The following is a 25,206-nucleotide window of genomic DNA, read 5'->3' as shown; positions in this document are numbered from 1 at the left end:
ACGTACATCACGCTCAGTCGTGCTGCTCAGACTTGAGATGAAGCAGCAGATGTGTTGCAGCTCTATCCAAAGAGTCGCTATGGCTTCTCTGGCTTCTCCGTTGGACTGACACAGCTGTAACATATCCACTTCTGCCGGAAACGCATTACCGCACGATAATACACTCTCTCAGTGGCCTGTGTCGCTTTGTTTTGACTTTTGCAGCGGCCTGCTACGTTATGTAGCGGAGTTATTGCAGTGTTTAAGGGGCATCACACATGTACTTCCATACAAAGAAAACTTCAGTTATGTACTTTTAATTATATGAGTTAATACGTAAAACGTTTGCCTACCTCACGGGAAGCTTCATACCAGAGTCATTAAGTATGCGACACTGCAGTATCGTGACATAAAGTCTCATTTAAGTAACAGCAAATCGTTACAAAGAGTAAGTAGAAGAAACCGGAAGCAGGAAGTGATAGCTTCGTGCTTAGTTTTTGAAACTCGATTATATAATAATCCCGGGAAGGTAACAATCTTGTCGTTCTCATTCAGTTTATTTGTCTCCACTGACCAGTGGACACAAGGAGAGCGGTACAGATTTTTAAAATTTTGTTCGAGCGTTAATTACGAGGAAGAACCTCAGATATTTACTTATTCAAAGGAGAAGAGGCGTGGCATTTTTGGAGGTCACGAGAAAAAAGTGCTACAGCGTAATTAGAAAATGAAGGCAGGGCGAGCACGATTTGTGATGTTACTTTTATTAAATAATGTTCAAATGACGCAAAGAGAGCAAATATTATCACGCACCACAGCCTTTAAGTAGCTGCACTCGAGGGGAGAGCGGCCGCTGTCCCAGTTGCAAGTGCAGCGAAGTCCTCGGCCACCTCTGTGATCTCAACAACAGAGCAGGTACAGGTTCATAACACGTCTTATACTGACGTCGTTGACGTTTAGTAAGTGTCATCAGTGTTTCCATGAAGTAAGTCAGGGGATTTTATCTTTAGTAATATGTATCTGTGTCCGAACTTTGAGCCCGGTAAGTGCAGGTGTGTCTAGCACCTCCCACTTGTACGTTCTGGAAAACAAGTTAGAGTGAAAGGAGAAAGTGATTACGTACTAATCAGGGAATATTTTCTCGAAAATATTAACCCAAGAGAAAATTGTGTATGTATCACACCTTTGCTTTGGAAAACTATTTACTGTCGACAGGAGTACTCAATGAACACGTTACTACTTATAAACTCTTATCCACTGACTATGTATCCATTTTATCCAAATTTATACTCAAGTAGGCCCGGTATAACAAACGTTTCTCTGTCTCACATCACTCGAAGTTATGTCGAGTGGATACCCCTGCATTATCCACAATTTTATTAATGTTGCAGTGGTCATTTGATGATACGTTTGTAGGGGCTAACTCGTACTACGAGTGTAAAGCTCAGTGAAGTCCATGACGTAGATATTTTTGGGTGTTTTACAGTGTTCTCACTTTCAATGACAATTCCGCGACGGCTCGAGTAACTTTTATATGACCAGCTTCTTTCTCGCAAAATATTCTATACCCTTGGTGAAGGACACCAGACAGGTCCGGTTTTTCTAGATTTTAGGTAAGCGTATGCCATAGTGACTCGGTACGGCCTGTTAATGAGGCTCAGAGCATACGTTACACGTTTTCAAATATGTGAGTGGCTCGATATCTTTGCAACTAATGGAACCCACAACGTTCACCTGGACGACTAGTGTTAAGAGTACCTCAGGGAAGCGTGTCATAGTACCACTCTTGTTCGTTATTCACGCAAATGTCCTGGCTGTCAGGGGGAGCAGCATTCCGGCGACTGTTTGCTGGTGGCACGTCAGTGTCCCGGGAAGAGTCGTCCTTGAGTGACTGTAGGAGAATACAGGAAGTGATGTGTACAATCTCTAGTTGCTGTGATGAACGGCAGCTTACAGACAGGAAAAATTGGTACTTAATTCTAATGAAAAGGAAAGAGAATTCTGTAATCAAGGAATACAGTACTATTGCCATGCTGCTTGACACTGTGGGGTCGATTAGGTAGCTTGGTGAAACGTTGAAATGAGACGTGAAATGGAACGAGCAAGAGAGGCGGGAGAAGGGAAAATTCTAGAAACTTGTAGTTCATCTACAAAGAAGACAGCGTATGGAACACCCCTACGGCCCGTTTCTTGGGTGCTTAGCGTCCCCACCAGGTAATATTAAAAGAACACATCGAAGCAATTCATAGGCATCCTGATAGATTTGTTAGTGGTAGGTTCGATTGCCACGCAAATGTTACTGTACTGCTACCTGAATTCAAACGGAGATCCTTGGTTGGAAGAAATGACTATTCATAAAAGAGAAACGCCATTTGCGATAGACTTCTAAAGGTCCCAATCCACCAACATATATCGCGCCACAGGACTGCGAAAATAAGAGAAATCAGGGCTCCTACGGAAGCATAGAGGCGGTTTCCCTCGTTCCATTTGAGAGTGAAACAGCAAACCGAATAACAGCGATACAGGAGAATGTTCACCATGCACAATACGGTAGCCTGAGGGACATGTATGTAGATGTAGGTATAATCCAATACCGAAAATTCATAAGTCCCGAACGAGTGGAAATTATCCGTGCAACATGTTGTTACTACGCATAGTTTTAGTTTTGTAAGACACTGCGCAACTAAATTAAAGCATTACTCCTTATGGCCACTGTAATTGCCTCCTATTATTACGTAAGTTCGAAATTTGACTCGAAAGTGCCTGCGAGCTTCCTCTGTAATGCTGCAAAATCCAGGCACCCTCCGACTTCAACCTCCGGCTCGGTGACGTTTCAGACAACTAGGCATTGACAGGTGCAAAGAAAGGACCACATCTCCGATATCCATGTGGGCTGTAAGGCCACTTACTTACGTCATATTGGCGCCAAAATTCACCACAATTCTGCTCAACGCCACCGTCGACGTGTCACACCATGGGAGAGTCGGCGCACTATCTTTTGCCAACATTTAAGACGTTCTTTTGACTCCTCTGTAATTGAGATCAGAATCGCAACACCCAGCGTTGAAATTGCGCAGTTATCTTATGGTTGGTCGAGTAAATCATTTCAGATACACCGCCGCTCATAATGGAATGGAAAAGGCCTCAGAAGGTGGCGTAAGGGGTACCAGTAAAGCCCCACCCTCGATCTTTCTCTACGGCTATTGATTCTAACAAATTTCGCGATCAAAAACAACGGTTCGTCGTGCGATGAGCAAGAGGGCGACATTCTTGATAAGTCTGGCAACTGCTAACACCCGCTGGACGATTCAACTGTACCCTATGGTCATTGTGAGGCTGCAGCCCTACTGAATGCCATCTCACATCTTTGGAACGTAGCGTGATAGCAATTTTTGTTGTGAAATACAGGGACCCTTCAAAACCATTCGACGAAATGTGAAAGTGATCCGAAGCAGAAAGGTGTTTTTGTGTTTCTTTATCCCTCCTTTTCCGTGCCCTCCCTTAGTGTTATCACGAGAGGGCTCGGCACTGACTCATGGGTGAGTAAAATGATAAATTACCTCTTTAAGTGCGACCAGCTCCGCAGCACCATCGGTGCCACGCTTGCATCTTTGTTGAGCAAGTACAAAATGTATCTGTGAAGAATTTCTACACCAATTCGGTCTCGCGATTGCTCTAGCGCCTGAAGGTAGGCCGACTCAACTTACGTTGTCGATAGGGTGCCATAATCCCAAGGTTCATTTCTAAGCTGCATAAAAAAGGTGCAGGGTGAATGGCACAGAGGATGATTCTGAAGTGGGTGATCTTAGAGGGACATTTTGTCATTTTCACTCGCTTGCTTAAATGTCGAACAATCCCGACATCACAAAACAGGAGGGCGCGAAGAAAGGAGGGAAGAAATAAATCATAAAAAAACATTTTACTGTTCCGGATGAGGTTCCAATTTCGTCGAATGGCTTTGAAAGATACCTAGCGGTTTACCCTGTATGGTATAGAAAAATTGCTATCACGCTATGGTTCAAAGGGATGAGTTCACGTTCGGTGGGGTTTCAGTCTTATAATATCTAGAGATGATGGTTTAAACACCCAGAGGCAGTGGCCAAATATGTCTACAACGTAGTCCTGTTGTTCAGTGGACTGTAGACTGTCGTTTTTATCCAAGAAATGCCCCTGAGTGATCTGCTTTCATCTAGTAACGATTTTTTTGCTATTGCTTTTCTCGCTTGACATAGTGAAAGATAGTCATTCTACGGTGCTTAAAACATGACTTCCAGATGTGCCCAGTCATAGACAATTATTAGCACAACAGATTCAGCGCATTCGATAAAATTGAATTTTCTGTCGTCGATGTACTGCCAGCGACAAGGACGGGGATGTACACAAATTTCTTTGGAGTCCTGTAAAAGTCATGTTTGTATGAGAACTTGTAGTAAACACCTGTCTTTATGCTGCTTTCAGTGAAAAATATTGTTATAGAAAGCCGGAGTTCCTCACGGCCGTCGATAGTGATCCTCCTCGAATAGAGCTGAAACGTAAATATCCCTTTACCTACTGGTAAATATTCGAACTATGGAAGCCTGTAATCTATTCCTCCATTTCTGCTTGAACTTGTTTTCGCCTCCCGTTGTGCCTTTTTTCATCTTACACAAGGGAGGTAACATCTCAGAGCGCAAACTGGCGCCCAGTTTCTTCCTTCTCAAAATTATGCTGCATAGCAACGTTTCTTTAGAAACGAGGTACGTGTTTACCGAATATCGAAACAAATATTCAGATTAACTAGAGACTTCTTAGGAAACATAATTCAGTATTTACATGTGTGGTGTCCATCTTTTCGGACATATCCGGAAAACAGACACAACACAACACAGTTGCCTTCACTGCAATTAATGGTGTTTTTTTCCGGGAATCAGCATGAGGTTGCGAGCAATAAGGGTGCTGGACCGAAGACGCTATGTATGTATCTGCGACAAGTTGGGAATATGGATTGGGTATGATGCGTGCTCGGGTAGCCGAAGCGATTAAGGGGATCGCTCACGTAAAGTGGGAAAGACGGGTTCGAGTCTCAGTCGGGCAAAAATTTTCATTTCTTCCCAATTAGAACAACTTTTGGAATTTCTGTTGGGAATTCCGTCAGTATCAGGCATCATGTTGCATGCATGGATTTTTTCAAAGCCATTAATTTCTGTGAATTATTTTGGTGCCTATGCATGGATTTTTTAAAAGTCATTAATTTCTGTGAAGTTTTGGTGCTTTCGAAGTTCTATAATGCTGTATGAACTGAAATAATTTATATTATGTATGTTGCTACATAGTCATTCATTCTAAATGTGACAGTACCAGATAGTACCTTAAGGACTAACTGTTTGTCCAGACTCTCTTTTCGCAATATTTCATCCAGTTTTAGTTCACTACTGCATATTATTAATTTCTGACCTAAGAGAAACTCAGACCTCAGCTGCGGTTGGGCATTCAAATAAATCCAGTGGAAACAAGTGAAAATTTGTGCCAGACCGTCACTGGAAACCGGGTTTCCCGCCTCATATGCTTCGTCTGTCCGAGCGCGTCTGCCGGCCAGTCCAAATTCTCAACATGTTGCACACTGTACACTGAGGCGACGACATAATGGGACAGTGATACTGAGACATACTACTGGCTATAGTATTGCATACACAAGACATGAGAGGCAGTGTATGCGTAGAGATATTATTTGTACTCGCTTTACTTAAAAATGTTTCCGACTTAATTATGACCGCACGATGCGAATTAACAGACTTTGAACGTGGAATAGTAATTGTATATAGACAAGTGGAACATTCTATTTCGAAACTGGTTAGGGAATTCAATATTACGAGTCATATACAGAGTCGAGAGCGTGCGACGAATACCAACATTCAGGCATTACCTCTCACCACGGACAAACGGTGGCCGGCGCCCTTCACTTAACGGCCGAGAGCAGCAGTGTTTGCGTAGTATTGTCAGTGTAAGTATACAAGCAACACTGCGTGAAATAACCACAGACACCAATGTGGGACGTATGATAAAAGTATCGAGTAGAGCAGTGTAGGGAAAAATGGCAAATGGCATTAAAGGATTACAGTTCCAGACGACCGACGCTAGTGCCTTTTCTAACAGTACTACATCGTCTGTAGCACCTTCTGGGCCCGTGATCATAGCTCCCTACGACATTTGTCATGTCAGTGTACATGTAGCGTATATATATATATATATATATATATATATATATATATATATATATATATATATAGGGTGTTTCAAAAATGACCGGTATATTTGAAACGGCAATAAAAACTAAACGAGTAGCGATAGAAATACACAGTTTGTTGCAATATGCTTGGGACAACAGTACATTTTCAGGCAGACAAACTTTCGAAATTACAGTAGTAAAAATTTCAACAACAGATGGCGCTGCGGTCTGGGAAACTCTATAGTACGATATGTTCCACATATCCACCATTCGTAGCAATAATATGGCGTAGTCTCTGAATGAAATTACCCGAAACCTTTGACAACGTGTCTGGCGGAATGGCTTCACATGCAGATGAGATGTACTGCTTCAGCTGTTCAATTGTTTCTGGATTCTGGCGGTACACCTGGTCTTTAAAGTGTCCCCACAGAAAGAAGTCACAGGGGTTCATGTCTGGCGAATAGGGAGGCCACGCCGCCTCCTGTATGTTTCGTATAGCCCAAAGCAATCACACGATCATCGAAATATTCATTCAGGAAATTAAAGACGTCGGCCGTGCGATGTGGCCGGGCACCATCTTGCATAAACCACGAGGTGTTCGCAGTGTCGTCTAAGGCAGTTTGTACCGCCACAAATTCACGAAGAATGTCCAGATAGCGTGATGCAGTAATCGTTTCGGATCTGAAAAATGGGCCAATGATTTCTTTGGAAGAAATGGCGGCCCAGACCAGTACTTTTTGAGGATGCAGGGACGATGGGACTGCAACATGGGGCTTTTCGGTTCCCCATATGCGCCAGTTCTGTTTATTGACGAAGCCGTCCAGGTAAAAATAAGCTTCGTCAGTAAACCAAATGCTGCCCACATGCATATCGCCGTCATCAATCCTGTGCACTATATCGTTAGCGAATGTCTCTCGTGCAGCAATGGTAGCGGCGCTGAGGGGTTGCCGCGTTTGAATTTTGTATGGATAGAGGTGTAAACTCTGGCGCATGAGACGATCCGTGGACGTTGGCGTCATTTGGACCGCAGCTGCAACACGGCGAACGGAAACCCGAGGCCGCTGTTGGATCACCTGCTGCACTAGCTGCGCGTTGCCCTCTGTGGTTGCCGTACGCGGTCGCCCTACCTTTCCAGCACGTTCATCCGTCACGTTCCCAGTCTGTTGAAATTTTTCAAACAGATCCTTTATTGTATCGCTTTTCGGTCCTTTGGTTACATTAAACCTCCGTTGAAAACTTCGTCTTGTTGCAACAACACTGTGTTCTAGGCGGTGGAATTCCAACACCAGAAAAATCCTCTGTTCTAAGGAATAAACCATGTTGTCCACAGCACACTTGCACGTTGTGAACAGCACACGCTTACAGCAGAAAGACGACGTACAGAATGGCGCACCCACAGACTGCGTTGTCTTCTATATCTTTCACATCACTTGCAGCGCCATCTGTTGTTGAAAATTGTAACTACTGTAATTTAGAAAGTTTGTCTGCCTTAGAATGTACTGTTGTCCCAAGCATATTGCAACAAACGGTGTATTTCTATCGCTGCTCGTTTAGTTTTTATTGCCGTTTCAAATATACCGGTCATTTTTGAAACACCCTGTGTGTATAATTTTTACATAACGTTTTTATCACCTTATTATTCAGTAATACAATTTTTTGAAATTTTTTGAAATCTAGTTTCATAAAGTAACACCTTTTTTAAATTTGACATTACTCTTAAATGATTGTACTCTAGAACAGACTATCTAAAACACTACTTACTATGAGCATGTGCTCTAGCCATCTATTTTTTTACCTGTACATCAAGGTTATATAATACATTAATGCTAAATAATTTTTTTTTTTATACCGAGCTGAGCGTAACGTGACTAAATGCAGCAAACAGTCCGTTTGTTTACATTATAAATGGTTCTACGAACTGCTGTTTGAAACTTCACAGCCTAGGTGTAGCTACAGATGGGGAACCGAGCGAACGCAAAAAGTAGCAGCAGTTTGTGTTTGTGCACTGGATTTAATTTAGCTTCACTGCAGGAGTGTCTATGGACGTTCTCAGTACAAGTCTCGCTTATAAGTGGCAACAATGCCCACATAATATTAGGGACAAAAAACTGGCTGGTGTAGGTGAACTGGTCACCAACAGGCCACAACTTTGTGACTCTATTAGCGTAGACCAGGGAATCAGTTGTCACAACGCCGTTACAGCATTAATGAATATGGCTATAAATAAGAATATAAGGATAGGAAGATGCTTATGCTTAGCAAGAGCGACACGAAACAGAATTCAGATTACCTGAGTGGTCAACATCAAAATTCATCTCCAGGACCATGTTGGTCACCAGTGGACATAGTTCAAGCGTGTAAAGCACATTTTAGAGAGGTATGTGCCGAGCAAAGTTGTCAGGAATAAGAGAGAACCGCCGTAGTTCGACAAACATGTTAGACAGCTGCTACGAAAGCCAGGGAGTGTTCAGAAAAGAGAGCAGAATCTTTCAGAACGTGCTGGTACAGAAAAGTGCTGTAGATTATGCGTGAACATGGGATAAGTAATGAAGAGGGTTTGAATCGAATTGGAGAGAAATGAAATTTATGGCACAACGTGATCGAAAGAAAGGATGAGATGATATGATACCTCATAAGATACCAAACATTAGTCACATAAGTAACGTAGGGAGGAGAGTATGGTGGGATTTGGAGATCAAGTATGCAGATTCGAGTGGATGTAGATTGCGAACACTATGGAGAAGTGGGATATCCACTCGACAGATTAGCGTGGAGAATAGCATCAAACCAGTCTTCTAAGTGAAGAACAAAACAACAACAACAACATCATGTAGAGTTAGTCTCAGCCTTCATAAGCAACATGGAAAACCTTAACTTCCTTACTTAAATATGTCCTTGAACATTACGTCTGCATTTCGCTGAACGGCCACAACTGGTCTGATGTGTGCAGGTGGTACCACGCTGTGGTCGGCATGGCACCAGCTTCTTCGGCTGTGGCGGCAGCTGTGGCGGCCAGCAGCCTGGAGCACTTGCTGCGCCCTCTACACTGGGGGGCGGTCCTGCGACACCCGAACGTCGCCGACGCATCGCCCATCCTCTTTCGTCTGCGCACCCTCATCATAGCCTCCATCACCACATCTTTCGTTTTCTCCGAACTCCTCGTACTGTACCACCAGGGCACTGAAGACTTGGACCTCTTCATTCTGATACTCGGCATCGCAGACACCATCGCTATGTGGGTCTTCCGTATGGCGCATATCACTCTTCACGAAAGTGACTTCCATAAGCTCGCCCTCCAGGTTGGTATGGGAACTACTCCACACTGCAATTCTTGTCAAGTTATCTCACCGAACTGTCTGGCTAAATTGCTGGGAAATCCATGTGCTCTATATTAAAATATGGGATGGTTATCTAGGTTTTCCACGCTTCTATTTTCTCATTCGCGATGTGATCAGTAGGTAACGCGCTCACATTAATACAAATGTTTCGTTTATTCTCAGGAATTTTACTAGCCGAGATCGCATTCAACGCTATTTATTCCTGATGGCCGGTTTCAACAGTTAAGACTGCCATCTTATGATCTTCAAAAAACTTGTTGTTGTACATGATATTACATTGTGACTGAATCCCACACGTCATGTTAGTTTTATAATGGATAGTATATAGCACATTCCACACATGTTTGTTAAAAGCAAATGAATCACGGCTGTTTCCCAAAATAAATGCTGGAGAACGGCAGAAGTAATAATTATAAAACAGGGAGAAGATATACATTTCGTACTCTCAAAATCATACCGGCCTATTTGCCTAATAAATGTACTGACTGAAATTTTGGAAAAAGGGTAACCCAATAGGTTAGAAAGCCACAGGATTCTAACAGGATTAAATAATGCTCAGTATGGACTCAGGAAGCCAGATTGCATTTGGCATGCAATTAACCCAGTCATAAACTTAATATGTGATGCACACACAACTTACGTGCTTCGAATAATGATATGCATGTTTGGAGAGTTTGACAACTTATGGCATCCTTAAGAGAAAAGGGCTCCCCAAAAATTCTACCCTACTGTCTACCGGATTACTGCAGATACTGATACGTGATGCTTTCAAATTCCACATCAACAGTTACCAAACACAATTCGAAATGATGACCTGTGGGCTCTGTTTTTGTTCCTTTATTCTGGGACCACTTGTGAATAACAAAAGACACAGGAGTCGTCAAGAATCGTGGCATCTGCTGAGGTGTTGCCTTTGGTGCATGCTGTCAGCTGAAATTCGCTGGAAACCTGTTGTGACAAATTCCTCGGAATCATGCATGAGTGGTGCTCGCAGCTGAGACTCAAGATATCACCACAAAAATCGACAAATATGTTACATGAAGGAAGACTTTTTAGTGATCCATCGATGAAAATAAGTCAGGAGATAATTCGAAGACATACCGTCAACAAGTACTTATCTGTGCACCTCTACACCTACATCTACACACATACTCCGCAATCCACAATACGGTGCGTTGCGGAGGGTATCTCGTACCAAAACTAGCGTCTTCTCTTTCTGTTCCACTCCCAAACAGAATGAGGGAAAAATGACTGCCTATATGCCTCTGTACGAGCCCTAATCTCTCTTATCTTATCTTTGTGGTTCAAATGGTTCAAATGGCTCTGAGCACTATGGGACTTAACATCTTAGGTCATCAGTCCCCTAGAACTTAGAACTAGTTAAACCGAACTAACCTAAGGACATCACACACATCCATGCCCGAGGCAGGATTCGAACCTGCGACCGTAGCAGTTGCACGGTTCCGGACTGCGCGCCTGGAACCGCGAGACCACCGCGGCCGGCTATCTTTGTGGTCTTTGAGCGAAATATAAGTTGGCGACAGTAAAATTGTACTGCAGTCAGCCTCAAATGCTGGTTCTCTAAATTTCCTCAGTAGCGATGCACGAAAAGAACGCCTCCTTTCCTCTAGAGACTCCCACCCGAGTTCCTGAAGCATTTACGTAACACTCGCATGATGATCAAAACTACCAGTAACAAATCTAGCAGCCCGTCTCTGAATTGCTTCTATGTCCTCCCTCAATCCGACGTGAAAGGGATCCCAAACGCTCGAGCAGTACTCAAGAATAGGTCGTATTAGTGTTTTATAAGCGGTCTCCTTTACAGATGAACCACATCATCCCAAAATTCTACCAACGAACCGAATACGACTCTCCGCCTTCCCCACAACTGCCATTACATGCTTGTCCCAAATTCATATCGCTCTGCAATGTTACGCCCAAATATTTACGCGACGTGACTGTGTCAAACGCTAGACTACTAAAGGAGTATTCAAACATTACGGGATTCCTTTTCCTATTCATCTGCATTAATTTACATTTATCTATACTTAGAGTTAGCTGCCATTCTTTACACCATCACAAATCCTGTCCATGTCATCTTGTATCCTCCTACAGTCACTCAACGACGACACCTTCCCGTACACCACAGAATCATCAGCAAACAGCAGCAAATTGCTATCCACCCTATCCAAAAGATCATTTATGTAGATAGAAAACAACAGCGGACCTACCACACTTCCCTGGGGCACACCAGATGATGCCCTCACCTCCGATGAATACTCACCATCGAGTACAACGTACTGGGTTCTATTACTAAAGAAGTCTTCAAGCCACTCACATATTTGGAAACAATCTTGTATGCTCGTACCTTAGTTAGGAGTCTGCAGTGGGGCACCGAGTCAAACACTTTCCAGAAGTCAAGGAATATGGCATCCGTCTGATACCCTTCATCCATGGTTCGCAAGATATCATGTGACAAAATGGAGAGTTGCGTTTCGCAGGAGCGATGCTTTCTAAAGCCGTGCTGATGCATGGACAGCAACTTCTCTGTCTCAAGGAAATTCCTTATATTCGAATTGAGAATATGTTAGAGAATCCTGCAACAAACCGATGTTAAGGATATTGGTCTGTAATTTTGAGGATCCGTCCTTCTACCCTTCTTATACAGGGTGTTACAAAATGGTACGGCCAAACTTTCAGAAAACATTCCTCACACACAAATAAAGAAAAGATGTTATGTGGACATGTGCCCGGAAACGCTTATTTTCCATGTCGGAGCTCATTTTAGCTCATTTTAGTTTCGTCAGTATGTTCTGTACTTCTTCGATTCACCGCCAGTTGGCCCAATTGAAGGAAGGTAATGTTGACTTCGGTGCTTGTGTTGACATGCGACTCAGTGCTCTACACTACTAGCATTGTTAGTGATGACTTGATTGGGCCCCATTTTCTTCCACCTACTCTCAATGGAGCACGTTATCATGATTTCATACGGGATACTCTACCTGCGCTGCTACAACATGTGCCTTTACAAATACGACACAACATGTGGTTCATGCATGACGTAACTCTTGCACATTTCAGTCGAAGTGTTCGTACGCTTCTCAACAACAGATTCGGTGACCGATGGATTGGTAGAAGCGGACCAATTCCATGGCCTCCACGCTCTTCTGATCTCAACCCTCTTGGCTTTCATTTATGGGGGCATTTGAAAGCTCTTGTCTGCGCAACCCCGGTACCAAATGTAGATACTCTTCGTGCTCGTATTGTGGACGGCTGTGATACAATACGCCATTCTCCAGGGCTGCATCAGCGCATCAGGGATTCCATGCGACCGAGTGTGGATGCATGTATCCTCGCTAACGGAGGACATTTTGAACATTTCCTGTAACAAAGTGTTTGAAGTCACGCTGGTACGTTCTGTTGCTGTGTGTTTCCATTCCATGATTAATGTGATTTGAAGAGAAGTAATAAAATGAGCTCTAACATGGAAAGTAAGCGATTCCGGACACATGTCCACACAATATATTTTCTTTCTTTGTGTGTGAGGAATGTTTCCAGAAAGTTTGGCCGTACCTTTTTGTAACACGCTGTATACATCCGTCACCTGCGCTTTTTTTCCAGTCGCTCGGGACTTTACGTTGGGCAAGAGATTCGCGATAAATGCAAGCTAAGAAAGGAGCCAATGCAATAGAGTACTCTCTGTAAAACCGAATTGGAATCCCATCAGGACCTGGCGATTTATTTATTTTCAACCCATTCAGCTGCTTTAAAACCCTAGGGATGTCTATCACTATGTTCTCCATACGGGAATCTGTACGAGACTCAAACGGAGGTATGTTTGTACGATCCTCCTGCGTGAAAGATTTCTCAAATGCTAAATTTAAAATTTCAGCTCTCGTTTTGCTGTCCTCCGTCACCTGGACGAATACTGTACATTAGCTGCAAACATAGGATTTTTAGCAAGGAATAAACGTTGTATAGTGAAAAAACTTGTTAATATGGGGAAAAGGAGGCTTCATCTGCCTCTCATTGTAATCAGAACGTATCAAGAGTCTGCATTAACTCCTCATGTGGGCTGCTCTGCCAGTGTTTGGGCGCACTGGTTCCTACCGGCCAGACCTGCCACTGCAGTGAGAAAGAACAGCAGGCAATTCTGTTGGGATGCTGTGGAGCCTACATCACAACATCTACAGACTTTCTAACTGTGTTCATGAACATACGTCTCGTTGACCTACAAATAATGCAGAAGGTTGGTTGGAGAAGAGGAAAAAAAGAAATACATGAAATTCATGGGGAAGAGGCAACAGATCCGTAAAGTAATGAAGAATCTAATGTTTGCAAAATGGATGCAGAACTGGAATTCCTCAGACACACTTCCTGATATAAACGAAAGTTTTCAGACAACACATTTTGTGGCAGATAGGAAGATAGGACCAGTGGCGAATATTGAAAAGCCTCAAGGAGAGGGCGCTAAAGATATCTTGAGCTACCTTTACTTTTACCGTAATAAAATATAATCAAGTCACATGCAAAGTTTAAGAAAGTTTTATTTAAATTCTTTAAAATAAGTCAGGAGATAAATCGAAGACATACCGTCAACAAGAATTTATGATGAATTCTACAGTCCTATTGTTCCTGGCAAATTTGTTAATTACATCGTCAATATGACACTCAACGTCTGGGTGAGTCTTAAACAGAACTAACGCATTAAGTCAGTCCTCCTTCATAACGTATCAGAATCATCAGAATGGCAGCGACTTTTCTCGTAGATATGTGTTAGCTATCTATCTTCTAGACAGAAACATAAAATACGATGACACGGATGCGCGTGCTACATAGGAAAGTACAACTACTCGATAACTCAATTAAGTCGAGTCGACTGACGAAAGAAACGAAGGAATAGCGTGCGGTCTGACTGACGGGTGCAGTGAGGGTGGCATTGCTGGCGGCCCTGCAAGGTGGGGGGGGGGGGGAGGGGGGAGGGGGTCGCCCCCCACATGTATCCTCCACTAGGTAGGATAATGGTCCACTACCTTTCTGAGGTGCGCCATACTGTACACGCTTTAACTGAAATGGTTCGAGGACAACAGCCAGTTGGGAGTGTGGCATATAGACACCCCATGTATTGTCCTATAGAAATATCCCATAGTAGAAGATATAACAAGGACTGCCTTTGATAAGTTAAGTTGTTTATGACGTACTTAGAGTAAAAAGGACTCTGATACCTGAGATACTGTAGCTGACGCTGTCTCAGGGAAAGCGAGGCGTCACTATGGCCCTGCAGGTACCACTGCCTGTAAGTGTTGATAGGGAACGAGAACGAAGCCCAATAGCACAATACTGGAATAGTGAAGGGAAATGGCCTCAAGTGTACCTAAGAAGACTGGGAAAACCAGAGAAATACCGTCTAAGGTAAAAAGGCGAAGCACCACCAAAGAATTATACTGATGGGTCGGAATATGGTAGAAGTGATTTACATGTACAGACAAACAAATGATGGCAATTGGAGAAAGTTGGATCTTTTACTCAAGAGAAAGACCTTCACAAATTGAGCAAGTATATAACGCGTTAGTCTACCTGTGCCCCTTGTGGATGCAATTATTCAGCTTGGCATTTATTTATAGGTTGGTTGAATGTCATCTGGAGTGATACCGCATCAAATTCTCTCCAATTGACTTGTTACACCGTCAAAATCGGAAGTCTGTTTTAGGAATTTGCCCATAATGCTCCAAACGTTCTAAGCTGAGGACCGTTTTTACAATGCATAAAAATTAAATCCTACACGAAACACATCTATTTAATTAACAAATAAGTTTAGGGAAAAATTTCTTACAACTAATAAATTTCGTACAATTCTGAATATGTTTCAAGAAAGTATTTTTATATACATAAAATACTTGATAGTCTACGAAATGCAGGGTATAGAAGAACTGTTTTAGTTTTCAAAACTCTGTTTATACTCGAACTAGAACAGTGACAGCTGAAAATTAAATGCTTGTTTTTCACATTAAAGTTTTAAAATAATATTTCTTTTTTCTCTTCTACACAACTTCAGGAGACTCTTGAGCCTGTTTAATTTTTTGTGAGCTCTCATGATCTTCATATTCCTCACCACTTGCATGTCACTGTATAAACGTACTGCATCCTTGGGTATAGTAGAGAAACAAAATAGTTTAATTATATCCTTTTCCTTTTCTGCAGTCATATGGTTTATTTTGGGAATAATCGGAGCGTGCTTCTTGGCTTTTAATGAAGGTGTGGCCTTCTACAAAACATCACAACATACGTCTAATCCAGAGAAATACCTCATTTTAACAGCACAATGAATCTTACCACTGTTTCATCTGTAGGGTATTGCTCGTACATTTATCATTTAGGAAGCCAACATTATGAAACGATTAGATTGCTACTCATCTTATAACAAATTTGGTGACTAGCAATCTAACCTTTTCATAATATTGTCAATATTCCATACTGGATTTTCTATTGTTTGATTGAGAAAGACAAGGTAGACTCCAATATTTCTTTAGATATCCTTTTGAAGTAGTAGGAAAACCAGGCTTACCCAACACCAATACCTCTCTGGAATATTACGGTATTAACAACGTGATAGATCTCTTCTTTCCTCTGATATTTCTTTTCATCTCTACCAAATACACCATCTGGTGTCATAAAACTGATTCCACGACTAGGAAAATGGAGTTATTGTTCTGGCTGTTCCTCTAGTGTGTAAATAGCTCAAATTATTATGTTTGTACTCGAGGTCCTACAAGTCCTTTATATGATGACTGGTTTCAACCGACAAGCCACCATATGACATAAAAAACTTTAAATGAAACTGTAAGAAAATCCACTGCAAAGAAAGAAAATGCATTTTTAACACAATGATTCATCTTATTAATATTATATGTTGCAAGAAAGTCAAACAAATAAAAAACTGAAGTATTGCAATAAATCGCTGTAGCGAAAAGTAATGAAATGGTAGAAGAAAAGTTGGATTTAAATAAGCAATACTGCCTACCCGTACCATGATGCTAGCGATAAAACCTAACTGCAACTACGAAGGTCAGGCGTATAATGGAATAACATAGCCAATAATCGAAAGGTGTTTCAAAACGTTAAAAGGAAAAAATGGCTTTCCAAACGAACAGTACCTTGAGATTACATCTTCGTTACAGGTAGGTCACATATGTGATAAGTTCCTTAACTTATTATATGTAAAGTTAACTGCAATGATTCAGATCATTATTATGAAGGTTAGATAGAGAGTCAGTTTGGAACGCAGTTTAAGGAGCGTTCTATTCGCAAAATAAAACGATCTTTGATACCCATACTGCTGAAAATAAACATTCTACGACAAACATGAATCAAAATACTGAAGTGTTACATATTGCACCTATGGGGTGATTACTCGATGTGCGACGGGAAATTGAAATTTGGGGAACAAAAACCGTTATCTGAATCAGATTTAAAACGAATAGCTCGAGTTGGTCAGTGTTTGTACTTCAATGTTTACGAATCTCTGATTTTTACGTTTTCCGTTATTGATTGAAGCGTGGTGAGTTACGATAGAGGATTAAGAATAATTAGTCCACTTACTGTCTTGCATGAAGGGAAAAGACAACGAGACCGTTTCCTGCTCACCCGTTTGCACTCGAGCACGCCACAGCAGCTCACTCAGTGAAACACTCTCTCACGGTACAGCGTCCTGAGCAAAACGATCCGTAATGGCAACATGCCGCGACGTTTACATTCTGTTTCCCATTGTTCTTCGAATTTCATTTTTTAATATTTTTAGCCTTGTAAAGTCTTGCGCCTTCTGCAGAACGTCGATTTATGTATCAAACAAGTATGTTGGCTTGCTCATTTAGATTACCCTGTTGCTTACAAATTTTCTTTGTTTTTTTCTTTTATTTAATTGTTCGGATATGATTATTTTCATCGTCTTTCTTTAGATATCCACCATTCTGTTCTTCCGTTACACATGTAATTTTACACGATTAATTCATTCATCTAACTGTGACAGCCTTTCAGCTTCTGGTAGATGTATGGTTGCTTTCGTTCAAAAATACTGTAGATGGTTCAGATGGCTCGAAGCACTATGGGACTTAACATCTGAGGTCATCAGTCCCCTAGACTTAGAACCACTTAAACCTAACTAACCTAAGGACATCACACGCATGCATGCTCGAGGCAGGATTCGAACCTGCGCCCGTAGCAGCAGCGCGGTTCCGGACTGAAGCTCCTAGAACCGCTCAGCCACATCGGCAGCAGTTGTGGTGAAATGAGAAGTCTATACACTGTTCATGATATCTTACTTTTTGTGACTAAGTATTTTATAATATGTTCACTTTCAATCAGGTTATATTCTGTGTATTTCGTTTATTTAAGACAAGTTAGGAGTAGGGAGTTTTTTGTTATGCTTTCTCTAGATAAGAATGAATAATCTGAATTACAATGTGTGATCAAGACCGACAAAACTTGAATTACTTTCAAGAGAATGTGATGTTTTACAAAATAAAACTGTAAGAGGGCAGAAATACAATATAAATTTAATAAAAAGCAATCAGTGTTAAATACCTATAATAGTCACATGGTAATTAGTTATATGACACTGTTTTATCACAGTTAAGCCCAGCACGCATTAACTCTCAATTATATGGTAATGAACTGGAGGCCAGAGAGGGAAGGGTGTAGAAGAAGGCCAGAAGATAGTGTAGAGGGGTTGATATGTTGGCAAAGGCTTTACGGTAAGATTCTCTGTAAGCACACTCTATTTTATAAGTCCTTTAGTACATCAGATGCATCATTGTCAGTGAACTGTGTTAAACATTCTGAGACGAAAAGATGTCTGCATTAATCATAGCATTAAGAACTGTCCGACGTTCGCAGTAATGAGTGGGGAAGAGGTGGAACGAAGTAGGAACGACGGGATGCATTGGAATGAGGTCAGAAAGAAAAGTTGTGCGATATGTGGCTGGTAGCAGAGATATATCTCGAGACAAATTCTTTGGTTACGAAGTTACAGTGGGGTGACGTTTGGAAGGGACTATGGGTGATTAGTGGGGAAGGTATGGATGCTACAACAAAGCTTTTCGGTCAGAGTACTTGAATGACAATTGCTGGGTAATTTGGGAAGTGCATCTCAGTCTATCATTTCGATGTATCTAAATAATTTAGGAGTGGCAGAGATGTAAGTTACGACAGATAAGGAATTTATATGTGAGGACAATGGTCAAAGGATATAAGCCCCTAGTGGAACTAATAGCTTTATTCATTTATAAGTTTTGCATTTGATGGTTGTGTGCAAGCATGTTAGTCATACATATTATCTTGTGTATGTAGTTGCAAATGTGGAAATCGTGTTGAGTGAATAATTTATTTAGTGGTATAAGGAAAGTGGAGATTCCATTTATTTCACCATCCGACAGTGGGAGTCATGTGAGATTTGGCCATTGTGATACGTAGCTAGGTAACTCATGCCTTCGAAATTTTGGGAAATGGCTATAAATGGATTTTTAGTAGTGTTTGCAATGTCCAGGACACGTTGGAGAAGGAGTGAACGGATCCTTCAGATATACAAAAAGTAGGGAGAAAACTGTAAGAAGAAATGTGATTTACTACCAAATATGTTGGAAAACGAATTAGATGGGTGTAACTAACGCAGAGCGTGTAGCTCTAAGACCAGTGTGCTATACTATAGTGAAAGTCATTCTCGGTTTCAAAGGATATTAAAATGAGGTCTTTTATTGACATGGCTGATAGCAGATAAATTTGATAACATGATAGGGTTGGCCGTCTGTTGAGTAGCTAGATCGGAACCTAAACTCGGAATTTTGCTGGGGTTGTTGTGTTGACAAGTGGTGATGGATTAGTATTGTAAGAATTGTTTCAAGGAATTTTCTGAAGCCACCAGCTAGAGAAATGGATCGGTACGTTGAGGCGTGGACTATAGTTTATCAGGTTTCAAGAAAATTAGGGCTTAAGTTGGTTTCTGCTGTTCTAAGTTGTAAGCTCTATGACATTTTCCGAAGAGTTATATAGCTGTATTGTGTGCTTGTCCTACATATTGAGATGTTATTGATGTGACTGCTACTATTGAAGGAGAGATTTGGTTCAAGATTTGGTTCAAGATTTGGTTCAAGAGGAGGAATATTTATGTTAGTAGATCCTTAGAGTTGTGTGACAGCCAAGTACGGAGTGGTCAAATGGGATGGTGGAATTCTGTTCCTTGCCGAGGTTTCTGTGAGGAGTCTGTTGTAGTTCCTCGAAGTCTGTGGAAAACTTTGACGTACTTTGTTGAGTTCATAAATGTTTCTTTTAATGCATTTGAAATGCGAGATATAACGCCGTTGTCGATGGCATGAGAGAGTATAGATGAATTCTTGAGGTAAAGGGCACTTTAACGAAGCGTGGAACATACATGGATCAGATGGTGATAGGTTTAGTTTTTCTATGTAAAGTATTTAAGAGAATGTAAAGCGCACCCAATTTTAATAATTGATATCATATAAAAACAGTTTGCTGGCGCATCACTGGTAAGCTCAGTTTATTTTACACGAAAATATCTGTATATATTAACTACCAAAACAATCACATTTTTTAAGATTTTGAAGTGCCACAATGTTAAATTGAAAATGATTACTAAAACTAAATACCTAACTTGATTGCCTACATGAGATGCAAAGAAATATACAATAAATCATAGGCGTTACTCGTTATTAATTATTCATTAATATCCTCGGCGGAGTCTACATCAGGAACATTCGTTTCCTTTTACCCCATCACACTCTCGTTCCAGAGCACGTCACCTTCACAGACGTCCATGGTATCTGAAATGCAGTAGCTCTTAAATGATTTTACGATCATTGATGCTTCTATGCTTTTCCACACAGCTGAAATCAAGTGTGCAATATTTTTTCCTGTGCTAGTCAGTTCATGGTTTAGCTGGGAAAACCAGTTTTTGTACTGTGCCTGAACGAAACCTTCGAAACGTTTACTCGTATTTACACTAACGCCTAGGAGTTGTAACCCAGAAGTCATTCCTGTAGGAACAATTATGTGGGGATCTTCCTTTACACGTCCTTGTAGAGATGACGATGAAATGTCTCAAAACATAGCATTGTTTGCTAACTTGGAATGCACACCAAGACACAGTTGCATTTACGTTTCGGAGCCAATCAAGCATTAAAAGTTTCATTCATTCATTCCGTCTCTTTATTTTGAACAATGACGTCATCAGGGGACATCTTCTCATTTTTAGGGGTCTAATTTCCGCTAGCAGATTACGAAAGGGTGTAACAGTGTACCTATTTGCCGTGCTTGCCAGCTTTAAAGCTATCCGCTGGTTTTCACTCACGGTTGTTTTGACGATACCTTTTTTTGTCCTTTTCTCATCAATCGTGTAATTATGTGTCATATGAAACCAAACTGGCGACATATTAGAGCTGCCTACGTGGCCATCGAAAAAACCTTCTGTTTCCAAAATCTGATGATATACCACTGAAATTTTAGAAGTTTTTTCAGGAAATTTTGTGGAAGCTTTTGACATTCTGTCGTACAGCGTCGTAGAGACAGCCTACCCGTTTCATAAAGCGATCAACCCATCCACGGCTAGCCTTAAACTCTTGCTCGGGTACATTAAAAACTGCTACCACCTCTTTTGCTTTGTTTCTTATGGTGACACTGGTCACCTGCTGCACATTCTTCCCCCTTTCACGGACGAATCCCAAAAACTATACTTCAACGTCAGGATGCTTTCCCGTAACCGTCGTTGCAAAAAACACCTATTTCTCTTTCCTCCACGAGCGAACGTTACTCCCAGCTACGTTGAACTTTCGTCCTGCTCTCCTGTTACCAGATTTTTCTGCATAGAAAATCACTTAATGCTTGAAAGTAGCATTATACAACGTTCTTCTCTGCTAACCTTCTGTTCAGTGACTGCTTAATACGAACACACTTTGGAGTAATAGACCCACAGTAATGTGACGAAGTTGAGAATTACAACGATGCATTGCGACGTAAGGGTCAATATCTAATTTTCAATGAAGTGGCTGGTGAACCACAGATTGAAGTTTGTACTCGAATGTGATGCGCCGTCGAACCTTATGTGCACCCCCATTTTCAACACTGCATATGGTAAAAAAAAGTGCGCATTAGATTCGCATAAATACGGCACATTACCTGGTGAAAGGTATCCGGATACCGCATGGTAATGTTGAATACCGGACTGAACTAAAAATAAAAATAAAATGGGATACAATTTTCAAGCAGCGCTTCTTAAGCCAGACAATTCCGTAGTCAACGCTAAGTGACACTTGAGAGTGTGTAGCCGGCCGGGGTGGCCGAGCGGTTCTAGGCGCTACAGTCAGGAACCGCGCGACCGCTACGGTCGCAGGTTCGAATCCTGCCTCGGGCATGGGTGTGTGTGATGTCCTTAGGTTAGTTAGGTTTAAGTAGTTCTAAGTTCTAGGGGACTGATGACACCAGCAGTTAAGTCCCATAGTCCTTAGAGCCATCTGAACCATCTACAGTGTTTTTGAAAGAAAGCAACGTAGGTGTTTGGCGAATTCTTGGAGTACGTTACCTGCCGTCATGTTCAGTGCCAAAGTGAAGTACACACAGGGTGTTTCTTCTTATTTAGTTGTCGCCCGCGTATTACAATTTTGAAACCACTAAATAATGATGGATATGAGTAGTACAGCTACAGAGACTTTGATTCACAGTGCAAGCTACAGCCGCTAGTTGGCTTTGCAGTCACGGTGCAGCAATCGTTAAATGTGACTGGAAATTCAAAAATCCAAGATTTCAGGCAAGTCATGGCCCAGAGCAAGGTACTTTTGTTTTTGAAATAAACTCTTTATTTCATTGTGCATTTCCAAGTTACCTGGTTGTGAAACAAACTACAAAAGTTACAGCAGCTTCAATAATACAAAAATAACGTCATAAATATACATAACAGCTTCTTACACACCTCTGCCACAGTGAAAAACTATAATCACGTATTTTATTTTCCACACATTAAGGCTGAGGAAGCTCCATCTAATAGTACCCCTAATAAGGGTTACTTATTCAAAATTCCGAGCAGGCACTGGCGTGAAATTTAAAAACGCAAGACGGCACTGAAAGGAAATTCAAAAATTCGAAATGGTTGAAAAATAAAACCAATTGTTAATAAGAGCTTACACAGAAATTCAAGATAATTATGGAAATAGGTCAGTTGGACATTACGACAACCTCTCCCCCTCTCTCCTCTACCACCCCTCCACACTGTTCATCACCAATTATTTCACAAACACAAACATGCACAGAATGTGTTATGAACTTACAGGGTAAGCAGCACTTGTAAAAGTATTTAGTTCAATCTCTGCATCACATTTTGCTGTTAATCAAAATTGAATCTCAAATAATTTCCACACCATTTTCGCAATATTCTGTCCATAACCAAAATTCAATATTTTCTAAAGTATAACATTTCCACAATGTTCTGTCCATATCTAAAATATCTGTAAAAGTATGTCAGGAACATAATAAAGTGTTTTCATAAAATATAAAGCTATTTACACACACACGCACACACACACACACACACACACAAACACACACATAGAAACACAAACAAACGTATCCATGAAAGCTGTGCCCAAAGCTTGTCTGTGGATTCTCACATAAATTTCCCCGATGTTACCTCCACATTAAAACTGTTACAAAATACAACCGGCTATAAAATGACATTCCATGGAAGTAGCTGTCATTTACATTCTTGTTCCTACACTTGGCTTAAGATACTGAGCCTTCAAACTAAACATTACGATTTCTAAATAATTTTATGATGTCTGTCATGTGTTACAATTTTAATTCACTGTCTAAAATATCAGCAAACGAAGTGGTCGTGGTAGTGAAACAGAAAAATAGAGCGTAGCCTGCTACAAATGAATTCCCAGCATTTACCCATCCACTACTTGTGAATGAGATCACTTAGCTACTTGCTACAAACCCTTACATAAGTTTTTCTCACTGTCAACCCTTCTGAAATAATAAGTAAAGTTAATGGATTATTATTTTCCTCCTGCTCTTGCAGTAAAGGTTCTGCATGAGGCATAGTGTTATATTTTATTACTTCTTCACTAGTAACTGTATTCACGACACATTCTGCATTCAGTATGCATCTATAGCACTGAATGCAACTCCAAAATTATATCACTGTACGACACGTAGTTCAGGAGATACGACGTTGCAAATAACTGGATCCTTGAGAAACTTTCACATCATGCATGACTTTTAACTGTTTTACTTCGTTGCTACTAAATCCATTTGGAACACATTTTGCAGGCAATATCCACTTAGGCGCTCAATGTACTTATAAAAGTATATCAGTACTACACACCACATATTTCAGGAAATATGTCATAAGCATTAAGCACAAGCCCAGACGCTGCGTGGTCCGGCGTGTACTCACAGCTATAAATAATTACCCGGGCAAAGGCGTGTGTGTGCTCGTGTACTTCACTAATCTGGGACAGTTGCATCGAATGGGAAAATGAAATTCCGCTCAAAAAATAATTTTATCTATTTTGTCTTTAACGAGAAAATGCCTGACACCTTCTTTCGACAGTGGGTGTCGCATGGAAGGTGGAATGAGCAGTCAGAGAGAGAGAGAGACAGAGAGAGAGACAGAGAGAGAGAGAGACAGAGACAGAGGTGTAGCCGAGCGGTTCTAGGTGCTTCGGTCTAGAACCACGCGACCGCTACGGTCGCAGGTTCTAATCCTGCCTCGGACATGGATGTGTGTGACGTCTTTACGTTAGTTAGGTTTAAGTAGTTCTAAGTTCTAGGGGACTAATCACCTCAGATGTTAAGTCCCGTAGTGCTCACAGCCATTTGATTTTTGAAGAGAGAGAGAGAGAGAGAGGTGTAGGCTCAAACAAATACTGCTCATTCCATCTTCCATGCCACACCTATTGTTGACAGGAAGCTTCAGTATTTGCTCGTGAAAGACTAAACAGACAAAATGGTGGTAGATTTTTTTTTTTTGAGCAGAACTGTTGGAGTAATGGTTATTCTGTGTCTTAATGTCCCTGTTAATAAACGAATTTCGCACTAATACTAATCTGAAACCACTATGTCAAAATGCCTTGTCAAATTCTGCTTTAAAAATAATTTTACTTGTAAGGGGAAACAAACCGACTCTTTCTGTCGAAATCGGGAGTTATATCAAAAACGCGATGAGCTGTATTTCTAACATATACATATTCGTCAAAATTGGTATCTACAACATCACTGTGGAACCTTAACTTAAGTTCCCCATCACTATTTCCATGAATAAACAGTTACAAAACACCTATTGCTAAGAAATAACATACCTGACACATAGATATATTTTAGCCCTGCACAAATTAAATATTCCCAAATCTAAATTGTTCAGTAACAGTAGCCAGGTATCACAATGTTTAAAATGTCTGCAGAAATATGTCAGCAACACACTATTTATGTCAAATTTATTTCCACACGTTGTCAAAAATTGTCTGAACAACATCAACATCAAATGGTTCAAATGGCTCTGAGCACTATGGGACTTTAAACATCTGAGGTCATCAGTCCCCTAGAACTTGTCTGGGAACATGAAGCCCATGAACGGCAGCATATGGACTCCAAGTAGCCGAAATCATCCGTTTCAGTGACTGATCG

At 41.2% G+C, this 25,206-nt stretch overlaps 1 protein-coding gene across 1 annotated transcript in view; it reads left to right on the top strand.

The window, feature by feature from the left end:
* The first annotated feature begins 843 nt into the window (after positions 1 to 843).
* LOC126195352 (odorant receptor Or2-like) overlaps positions 844 to 25,206 on the top strand; it is a 72,108-nt gene continuing 47,745 nt past the window's right edge. The window contains exons 1-2 of the mRNA XM_049933929.1: positions 844 to 891; positions 9,132 to 9,480. Of these exons, the coding sequence (XP_049789886.1) occupies positions 9,154 to 9,480 (327 nt within the window). The 5' untranslated portion in view covers positions 844 to 891; positions 9,132 to 9,153. The remainder of the gene's footprint in view (positions 892 to 9,131; positions 9,481 to 25,206) is intronic.

Source organism: Schistocerca nitens, chromosome 7 (genome assembly GCF_023898315.1).
Source record: "Schistocerca nitens isolate TAMUIC-IGC-003100 chromosome 7, iqSchNite1.1, whole genome shotgun sequence".
Taxonomy (NCBI): Eukaryota; Metazoa; Arthropoda; class Insecta; order Orthoptera; family Acrididae; genus Schistocerca; species Schistocerca nitens.
Note: the sequence above shows the minus strand (reverse complement) of the source record. Positions and strands in the feature narration are given on the sequence as shown.